The 10,568-nt window shown below is 41.7% G+C and overlaps 1 protein-coding gene across 1 annotated transcript; it reads left to right on the top strand.

The window, feature by feature from the left end:
• Nucleotides 1-1,461: 1,461 nt before the first annotated feature.
• IL10 (interleukin 10) lies at nt 1,462-7,600 on the top strand. The gene is made up of 5 exons (XM_072648012.1): nt 1,462-1,666; nt 2,941-3,000; nt 3,302-3,454; nt 5,063-5,128; nt 6,496-7,600. Exons 1-5 carry the CDS (start codon nt 1,514-1,516, stop codon nt 6,586-6,588), a joined length of 525 nt encoding a protein of 174 aa, XP_072504113.1. The 5' UTR covers nt 1,462-1,513; the 3' UTR covers nt 6,589-7,600.
• The last annotated feature ends 2,968 nt before the right edge of the window (nt 7,601-10,568 follow it).

The following is a 10,568-nucleotide window of genomic DNA, read 5'->3' on the forward strand; positions in this document are numbered from 1 at the left end:
TCCCATTCAACTCCTTTCTATAATCATCTCTAGTTAGTATTTATTCTAATAATAATAACAGTTAGCAATTAAATAGTGCTTTAAGATGTGCAAAACAATTTGTTTATGTTATGTTATTTGATGATCACAAGCCTATAGGTAGGTGATATTCTTCCCTTTTTCATCATCCTAGATGAGAAAAGTGAGGCACAGGGAAATTAAGTGACTTGCCTGGGGTTATATAGCTAATGTCTAAGGCAGGATTTGAACTCAGGTCTAGCCCTTTACCTACTGTGCCAAATCACCTAATTTCTATAGTCATACAACCTTTTTTGAGTTAAACCTTCCAAAGAGAAAGCCAAGTCCAATGTCCATGTCCCAGCAAACTTTAGTAGATGTGAATCTCTCAACTGAAAATCCAGGGGGGCTCTTTATTTTTCAATGCTTAATTAGTGTGGTGCCTCACATATATCAGGTGTTCAGTAAATGTTTTGTTGATTGTTGGCCTGATTTCACTGAGACTTAAAAAAGAGAAGAGGAGTCCATGTCACTCAAGCTAAGTTGCGTGTGGTCTTGCAGAAGGTGGGAGGACAACTAGCCTAGGTCTGTACAATTCTGTAAGTGATATATACTACCCAAAACTCCTCCAAGCTGGAGACACTCAGTGAAGCAGACATAGAATGGGCAGAGAATCCACTGAGATTCCAGCTTTGTGTCAGAGCAGATCTCAGCACAGAGTTCACAGACCCTGGAGGCATCTCTAGATAGATTTCAGAGGATCCAAAAACTTGGATGGGAAAAAATGACTTCTTTACTTTATATATTTAGAAGTATTCTTCTGAAAAGAGATCCATAAGTTTCAAAAGATAATGAACCTTTTGTCTGAGGCATGACTAATACACATGTTTGGATGCCTATACTTGCCCTACTGGGAAACTTGCCTTCTCTTGATAGAGATAAGGAGTAGAGATTTCTGCTCTTTAAACTAAGCAGATTTAAAGCTTTGACTATCCAAATGATATGCAACAAAGAATTTCTCAATAGGCAGCATCCTGAAATGGGTTCACATTCACGTCACAGTAGGCAAGGAACATTCTCTCTATGACAGTCTCAGGCCTACAATGTTCAAGTAAAAAATGCATATTATGTAAGCAAGTGTCAAAAAAAAAAAAAAGAGAGAGAGCTTATCTCCCCCCTCCCCAACCCAAACCCTAAAAATAACCCTGATGGAGAAGTGTACAGATCGACCACATGCTTGCAATGCAGAAATTAAAAAAAAAAAATACATACTCACATAAACTCAAAGCATCAGAACTTTTACTCCAATTCAGTGGAGGGGGTGGGGGGTGGTTGGGGGGTGGGGCTGTACTTAGAAAATCTCCACCCGGAAATGAGCTCTGTGGCTTTTATGAATGAGGGGTAGTCCCCATTGAGTATAAAGGAAGACCAGTAAAGTGAAGGACCACACCAGTAGCGCTTGCTCTTGCCGAACAGAGCTAGCAGTCAGCCCTAGAAGACAAAGCCAAGCCCTACCATGCCTACCTTGATGCTGCTGCTCTGCTTGCTCTCCCTGACTGGCTCCAGCTTCAGTTCTGCCTCAGAGGACAACTGCAAGACCTTCTCCATCACATTGCCCAACATGCTCCGAGAACTTCGGACAGCCTTCAGCAGTGTGAAGATATACTTTGTAAGTACACCCACCTGCCTGTCCTTTCCCTTTTTTGAGTCCTTACCCTGAATGAGATCCCTGTTGGAGCTAACCCTTCTGCCTATGCTTCCTCATCAGTTCAGTGAGTTGGACAAAGCCCTGCAAATAGACAGATACATGCGTACACACTAATACATACATAGATGAATGGATAGACAGATAATTTCTAAGACATTTCCAAGCTTTGCAGCATACCCACTGCTTTATCTATTGAGATCTACCCAAAAGACAACCTTACAAATTTATAGAATCGTAAAATATTAAACCTGAGAAGAGATGTTATGGCTCACTAGTACACTCCCTGTATTTTACAGAGAAGAAAACTGAGTCCTAGAGAGGTCAAGGACACAGCTGGAGTGATGGCTAAGCTGGGATTCCAAGCCAGTTCTAGATTTCTAGTGCAATGTTTTTTGTTGTTGTTACTGCTTTTGGTGGAGTTTTCCCCCCTGGTTTCCCCATGTCTGATCTGAAGTACCTGGGTTTCTCTCAACACAATCTGCTGCAAAGTTCTCCTTTAAGAGCTCCCATTATCCTAAAGATTGATGGATGGGTTCTGAGGGATATCTAACAATAGATAACTTTCAAGCACAGGTTGGACTAGATGACCTCCGTCTTCCAACTCTCAAATTCTGTGATAGGGCACTTGCTCAGAAAACCTATGCCAACTGATATCTTCCCTTCCTCATAATCTTTAAGAACTTGGGTCTTTAGTAGAGGAAGAAAGAAAGCACTGAAGATTGAAGGCAAAAGAACAAAACCACTGAGACCAGTATGGCCCTTTTAACCAGAGTGGCTTATGGTTTTGTTGAAGTCAGGAAAGAGCCATTGGACAGAGTCAAACCTGGGAAGCCCTTTCCTGGTGCTGAGTCAGGACTTTGTCTTGACTTGGAAATCGATAGGATGTGGTGTGGGGAAAGGGCCAGCAAGAGAAGGGGGCTTAGCTTAATTTGTGGATCCAGTCATGCTGGGTCAATCAATCAATTTCATAAGTGCCTACTGTGTGTATGCCAGGCTCTGGGAATAAATGCACAAAGAATGAACTGATTCCTACTGCCAAGTAGCTAACATTCTAAGGGAATATACCACTAAGCCCAGTTGTTTAGAGTTCCTATTTAGTGTAGCCAGGGCCCTCCAAGGCAGCAACCTCTGAAGTGCATCTTCACCCTCTAGACATAAAAAGGGGCACCCAAGAGACAGCAGCATCAAGGGGGCATGGTTCCTTCAGGTACATTCTAACTCTCCTCTTCTTACAGCAAATGAGAGACAAGCTGGAAACCAAACTGATAGACAAATCTTTGCTGAAAGAATTAAAGGTGAGAACTTTTCCATGTTCTGGGTAAAACATCTCAGGGCTCAGAAATTTGAATTTACATCTTGGCTGTAGGGATGTCTATCTGCTTCCTTGGTACCAAAAAGGGGAAGCTTCAAAGGAGACCTTCACCCCCACAGCCTAGCCACCAAGGGAGGCCACAGTCCCTTCTAAAGGCTACAAGAGTGGCTGGGAGTAGGGCTTTCAGCATCTCCACAAGAGACTTTAGAGGGACCAGAGTCCATCTAGCATCCCCTTTCCCTTTTTTCTTCCCTCCCAATCACTCCAATTTTGCGTCTTCACAGAGTTACCTTGGCTGCCAGGCCTTGTCAGAAATGATTCAGTTTTACCTGGAGGAAGTGATGCCTTGGGCGGAGAAGAATGAGCTGGATGTCAAAAAGGACGTGGGCTCCTTGGGAGAAAAACTGAAGTCATTGAGACTGGGGCTCAAGCGTTGTGTGAGTAGGAGAGGATAGATGGTGCAGCCCACCTGGCACCACACACACACACACACACACACACACACACACACACACATGCAAAAACATATACAACCACATGCATGTAGAAAGACACACACATAATCACACAAAAAGACAAATACAGAGATACACAGAGAAACTCACAAGTACATACACACAAAGACCTATGCATGGAGATGTATATCCAACCATATACATAGACATACAACCATATAACCACAACTACACATATAGAGACACACATAGAGAAATACACACGTACACAGAGATACAATGTCACAGAGAGACATGCAAGCACACACAGAGAGACAGACACAAAGAGACTGACAACCACGTAGCCACCAAAAAACACAGAAAAACATTCAGTCCCACAGAGACTTACCCACACAACCACACATAGAGAGAGACAGGCACAAAGAGACTCACAACAGTATACGCATGTAGATGTCATCACACAAACACATCAATCCAGAGAGACAGATCAGCTATTTGTTTCTCACTGCAGGTGGTAGAAGGGAAGGGAGGCAGTTAAGTATTTACAGAGCATTAGCAATTTGCAAAAAGCTTTCCTGTCATTTGTGAGTCATTAGTGAGTTTATTAACAGCTCCCCCTCCCCCTTCTCCTTCCACCTCCCCTAGTCTCTTCCCCTGGGATTCCCCCACTGCCATACACAATTAGGAATCACTGAGCTCCACTGGGAGACTGTCTTCTTAACATTCTGGATAAAAGGCCCTGGGCAAGAAGGAGGAGGAGGCTGAGGGGAGACTGAGGGGAGTTCCTAGGAAAGCAACCCAGACAAGGACCAATAGAATCCTAATTGTTCCTTTTAACTGTGGGGATATTAGTCACTTCTCATTTCTAAGTTATTCTGGAGCAGAACTCCAAGTGTAAGTGTATGGGGTGAGAAGTCAATCCACTTCACTTCATGAAAGCCCAAGGCGGGGCCTTTTGATGAGTTTCTGTGCCCATAGATAAATATTGAACTTCCTTATTTCTCTGGCTGAAATTATAAAGGCATCCCCTCCCCCACTCCCCTCCAACCACATACACACTTCCTTTGCTTGTTATTTCCATGTATTCATCCAGAGAAATCACAACACGGAGCTAGGCAGATTGTGTTCAGTATGGCTACCAGCTAAATTTGAAGGTCTGGTTCTACTATCTCACAAGGTGTTTAGTGGTGGTTAGAGGATCCCACCCTCAGCTCTGTTGCAAGGATAAAACCCAGGGTGGAGAGCCGATAGATCTGAGGTGTAATCCCAGTTTTGCCAAGGATTCCCTGTATGTGACTTGAGACTCTCCATGTAACCACTTCACCTTTCTGGGCCTAAATTATCTCCCTCTACTAAATAAAAAGTGAATATCCCTTACCCCCTTCTAAACAAGGATGAGGTGATGGGTGTGTAGGGCTCAGAGATCCACAGGACATGAAGAAATCAGAGTGATGCTGCCTGAGTGCCCCACTCTGAAGCAGGAAGAGAGGGGCCCCCTTCCTTTATCTAGCTTGCCTGACCCCCCAGCCTTTGAGATGACAAAACACCCTAGAAGGCCTCACTCACCCGACTTTGCTTCTCCCTTTACAGCACAGATTCCTCCCTTGTGAAGAAAAGAGCAGAGTGGTCAAGCAAGTCAAGAGCACCTATAAGGAGGTGAGTCCTGCTGAGTGGAAGGTGCTACAGGTGAAGGGGAAGTTGTATGGGGCATTTGTTTCTGCTTTTCCCAAGCTGTTTCCATTTTCCCGCTTGGCCCAACAGTTCTCTCTGTCCCCTTGCCACCCTAGGCAAGTGTGGGAACTCAGCAAATAGTGTTAGATAGGAGCTGCTGTCTTGGTTACATTTTGTTTTCTGTGAAGTGTCTTTGAGGGTTTCTAAATGACTCCTCAAGGCATTTACAAGCCTGTATGGTTGGTTGATAGGCCAGCTGGTGAACACTTCATGCTGAGCAGTGGGGGCAGTGCAAGATAACGCCTCTCCTCCAGAAGCATTCGCAGCCTAGCTGTGAACAGAGAGTCATCACGTGTGTAGGGAATAGACGTGAAAAGCAGCACAGGCTCCCTGTGCTTAGTCAGGCACACACGCATCATTCATTGCCTCAGCCCTGAGTTCATTCTGTCGGCCACCTACACTTACCTTAGCCATTACTGGAACAGTTTGAGAGGTGAGAGGAGCCTGATACCTCCTTCCCTCTGACAAAGAAAGCCCCAGCTCATAATTAATTCATCTGACTGCCAGAAATTCTGTGATTTAAAATTGATAGAAGGAGATACAGCCTAATGCACTGGAAAGGACAGATAGAGATTCAGAAGACTCAGATGTCCTCTCTGATACACTGCTTGTGTGACCCTGGAAAAGTCTGTGGTCCTCCAATTTCTTCTCTGTAAAATAAAGGTTTTAGATTGGATGAGCCATGATGTCCCTTTCAGCTCTGTATCTACGAACTAAGATGATTCTTTCATCTTACAGAGGAGGAAACTGAACCCTAGAGAGATGAATCTTTTCCTCACAAACTAGTTTCATGAGGGATGAGATGAAGGGGGCACCAAAACTTCCCTCAGAGAAAGCCAGACAAGTGCCCACGATTTGCAAGAACTAGGACTGCATCTATGCTCTCCCCTCTTAGGGAAATTATAAAAGAGCACCAAATAGCCATGCCACCATGCTTTGAGAACCCCTCTTATTGCTCTCAATGAGGTTTTGGTTGTGCTTTTGGGAGATTATAATAGTAATAATAGTATTTATATGGTGCTTTAAGGCTTACAAAGTGCTCATGTTACATCTTATTTGATCCTCACCACAACCCTGGGAAGTAGGTGTTCTTATAATCCCCATTTTACAAATGAGGAAACTGAAGCAGACAGCTGTTAAGCGACCTACCCAGGGAAGTGTCTGAGTTCTAGATCTGAACTCAGGTCTTGATGACTTAGGTTCACTGCTTCAAGCCCTGCGTGACTTCTCTAGCCCAGCTACAAGGTGAGAGGTCTAGATTCTGACCAAATGTTTTTTTCCTTCTTGGACAGCTCCGAGAACAAGGAGTCTACAAAGCAATGGGGGATTTTGACATATTCATCAACTACATGGAGGAATATTTGACAATGCATATCAATAACTGAGAGACCTCTCAGACCAGGAAAACCAAGATGGTGCCTCTGTTAGAACCTGTGGAACAGAATGAGGCACCTCCTCTTTTACATGCCAGGGTTCCATGGGACCTGAGCCAGAATTCAAAAACCTCTTCCCCTCACCCCCTGGGCTATTTATTACCTTCATTCAATACCTCATCTAGTATCTCTATTTATTTATCAAACATCTCTATGAACTATTTAGAAAGAAGACATCTTTTATTTTTAAGCTATTTATTGCTTGTATCTGCTAAATTGTATATCCATGGGATGGCATCCTGTGTATTTTTAAAAACAGATTATAGGTTGTATGGATGTATGTATATGTATATGTGTGTATATATAGATACATACATACATGTATTTAACTTCTTTTTTCAAGACTAATAGATTCCACTTCCTCACCAGTCAAATTTTTGTCCTTTTTCTGGGTCCCCTCACCTAGGATTTCAGGATCCTAGAAGCAGAGCTAGAATGGAGTTTAGGGGTTATGTATTCTACCTCCTTCATTTTATGGAGGAGGAAACTGTGATCCAAGAGACTTTAGTGATTTACCCAAGATCACAGACTTAGTAAATGGCAGAGGAAGAATTTCAACCCTGAGCTTCTGACACCAAGCCCAGCATGAGCTCCATAACACCATTTATCAACCTCGTGGACCTGTGGTCATCATGACTCCTTTTTCCTCCTTCAGAAAGGGGAACTGACAAATGCCTTGGGCAACCATACCAATGATCTGATTCATGCTCAAGAGGGACTTCAGGTTTTTTTTTCCCTCATTGTCTTGAAATCCCATCACACCACAGCTCCCCTTTATCATACCCCATTCACGTCTGCTATATGCTTCATTGTTGGAGGCCACAGACTGTATTTTATTTTAAATTACCTGATTTTGGTTCTAATAGAACTCAATTTTATTTCTAAGAGTTATAAAATTCCTCTGGGAATTGCAGGATATAATTTTGTATCAGAATTTTATTTCGTAATAAAAAAGAAAGAACACTCGTGAAATGTACGTTGTTGATACAAACTGGGGGAAACGTGGGTAAATATCAGCTGGTCTGAAAAGGATCTTAACATAGAGCAATTAAAAAGCCTATTATGATGTTAGACCATTTGAATAAAGAAGAAACAGTCCAGTCACACTCTTTTCTGGTCAAACCACATCTAGAGTTAATTATATTCAGTTCTGAATGTTACAGTTTAAGTAAAATTGATAAGGTTGTTATAGGAAAAAAACCAGATTGATGAAGGACCTTCAGAGTTCATGCCATCTAAGAACTATTTGAAAGATCTGGGAATGTGAAGCCTGAAGAAGTCAAAACACAAGACAAGCATGGTGGTTGTGCTCAAAAATCTGGAAGGCCACCATATAGAAGAAGGACTTGTCTTGTTTGAACACATAGGACAGTACCAGCAACTATGTATGGGAGTTTTAAAGAGGAAAAACTCATAAATAGAATTCTTCAAACGTAGAAAGGGTTGTCTTGGGTGGTACTGAGTTGTCAGTCATTGGAGGTCTTCAAGAAGAAGCTGAATGACTACTTTTCTGGATAAACTGGATCAGCTTTTTTTTTAGGTATGGGCTGGATTGAATGGCTATTGAGGGCCCTTCCAATTCCAAAATTATGATTCTGTAACTTTTGCCTTATTGATATTGCCATGGTAGCAGTCCCTGCTGTGGGAGAGATGTATTTGCCCTGTTCTGGTCTGTCTCACATCTCTCCATTATGGATTTACTACATCACTCCCATTTCTGGAAGAAGTTCTGGACCAGGAGATCATGTGGGCAGAGTTAAAGCTTCTGAATTTCAATCCATATTAAAACTGCTTTACTAAGTCTCTCATGATATACTTGTTGGCCAAATGAAGAGATATGGGCTAGATAACAAAATATTATAAGAATTTATAGCTAGTTAAATGATTGTTGTTCAGTTATGTCTGACTCTTTGTGACCCCAAAGATACTAGAATGGCTTGTCATTTCCTTCTCCAGTTCATTTTATAGATGAGGAAACTGAGGCAAATGGAGTTAAGTGACTTGCCTAGGGTCACACAGCTAGTAAGTGGCTAAGATCATATATGAACTCAGGAAGAGGAGTCTTTCTGACTTTAGGCCCAGCACTCTATCCACTGAGCCACCTAGCTGCGCAGTTGATTGATTAGACCCAAAGTATTCATTGATGGATAAATGTCACCTAGGAGGAAGATCTCTGCTGGAGTGACCCAAAGTTATTCTTGGCTCTAATCTGGTTAGCATTTTTACCAGTGACCTAAATGATGACACGGATGGCATACATATTTATCAAATTATCAGATGACACATTGGCCATCCCTTGGAGGGAGTCAAGATTAAAAATCAACTCAACTGGCCAGAAGGATGGGCTAAAGCCAATAAGATTAAATTTAATATGTTTATATTTTATATGTTAATATGCTTACATATAAAATCCTTAGCTTAAAAAAGAAAATTGCACAATTACAGAATGAGAGAGACATAGCTAGGGAGTAACTTGCTATTACTTGAAAAAAACAAAAAGCAAGAAATTTTAATTTTTTGCTAGTTCAACCTGAGATAGATCTGGCTGATCAAAATGTTAATTACAGACTAAAGTTAGAAGAAACTTCAGAGGCTTCTACCCCTTACCCAAGCTATTGTTCCCATGGCAGATTTATTCCTTTTCTAGATGGTGTTATTTGCTGGAGATTTTTTTCTTAATATCAAATCGAAATATAGAGATTTAATTCACATCCATTACTCCCAGTTCCACCCTCTGAGGCTAAGAAGAAAAAAGCTAATCTTTATCTTATGCAACTTTTAAAATAATTGAAAACAGCTGTCGTGTCCCATTTTTATTCTCCAAGCTAGACATTCTCAGTTCCTCATGTCATAGTGTGCAGTCTTCTCACAATCCTAGTCACTGTCTTCAGGATATGTTCTCTTATTAATGTCTCTTCTTAAAGGTGACACCCAGAGCTAAACATGAATTTCCATATGTTGTCAGATCAGGCTAGAATTCAGTGGGATGGCCCCCTCCCTCATTGTGTGTGATCCCCTCTTATGAATGTGCAATGCAGGTGACTCTCCAAAGTTCCAGGGCTTAATGAAATCAGCACGATGCCATCTGCAAACATCCGGAGGACGTCTGGATGTTGGAGAACATCTGGAGGAACTCATTCTTTGAAGGGAATCCTTTTTTTTGTTACAGACCCTGCACAGAATCTCCTCCATTAAAGCAGCGAACACATTCTATGGGCATACATTTCCCCGGTTTATTGCTTGCTTGATACTAATGATCAGAAGGTGGATGAACAAAGTAAACACGTTGTTAGATCTTTTAGTGAGTCTTTCAACGTTTCCCCCATCACAGGTTCGCATATGGTAGAATGTGGACAAAATTCACACAACGTAGGCAGGTATGAACAGATGGTGACCTATAGCATTGAAAGGAATAGCTATATGTAGCAATGTTATCATAGAAACATTAAGTTTTAAACTGTTACATCAGCATTAACTTGGAGTTTTCAGTCCAAAAGAACCCACCGTAGTATTTTTCAAGTAAACTGCTTTCTAACTAACCCCCCACCCCTCCTGTACTCATGTAGCTGTAGTTATTGTTGGAGTTTTTGTTGCCTCTGTCACTCACTACCTGTGTGACCTTAGGCAAATTGTGACCTTGGGCAAATAACCGTATCCTCTCTGGGCTTAATTTTCCTCTGTGAAATCAAAAGGTGAGGATAGATGACCTTCAAGGTGGCTTCCACTCTTAAAATCTATGATCTTATGAATCTAAGTGAAGGAATTTTATTTATTCCAATTCAATTTCATCTTGTTTAGTTTAGCCAACCACTAGAGTGGGGGTTTATGAAGTAAGTAAAGGGTCAGATTACAGGTCTTTGAGCTTTCAGGTTCTAAGAGGGACAGATAAAAATTTCAAGTGAATATTCAATAACTTATGATCCCTCTTTTAA

The sequence above is a fragment of the Notamacropus eugenii genome, chromosome 2, assembly GCF_028372415.1.
Source record: "Notamacropus eugenii isolate mMacEug1 chromosome 2, mMacEug1.pri_v2, whole genome shotgun sequence".
In the NCBI taxonomy this organism is placed as follows: Eukaryota; Metazoa; Chordata; class Mammalia; order Diprotodontia; family Macropodidae; genus Notamacropus; species Notamacropus eugenii.

Bases quoted from the DNA above. Each gene is read 5' to 3' on its own strand.
- IL10 (XM_072648012.1), top strand. From the start codon at position 1,514: ATGCCTACCTTGATGCTGCTGCTCTGCTTGCTCTCCCTGACTGGCTCC. The intron at 1,667-2,940 runs GTAAGTACACCC...CTCTTCTTACAG, and splicing joins GCAGTGTGAAGATATACTTT to CAAATGAGAGACAAGCTGGA. The intron at 3,001-3,301 runs GTGAGAACTTTT...GCGTCTTCACAG, and splicing joins CTTTGCTGAAAGAATTAAAG to AGTTACCTTGGCTGCCAGGC.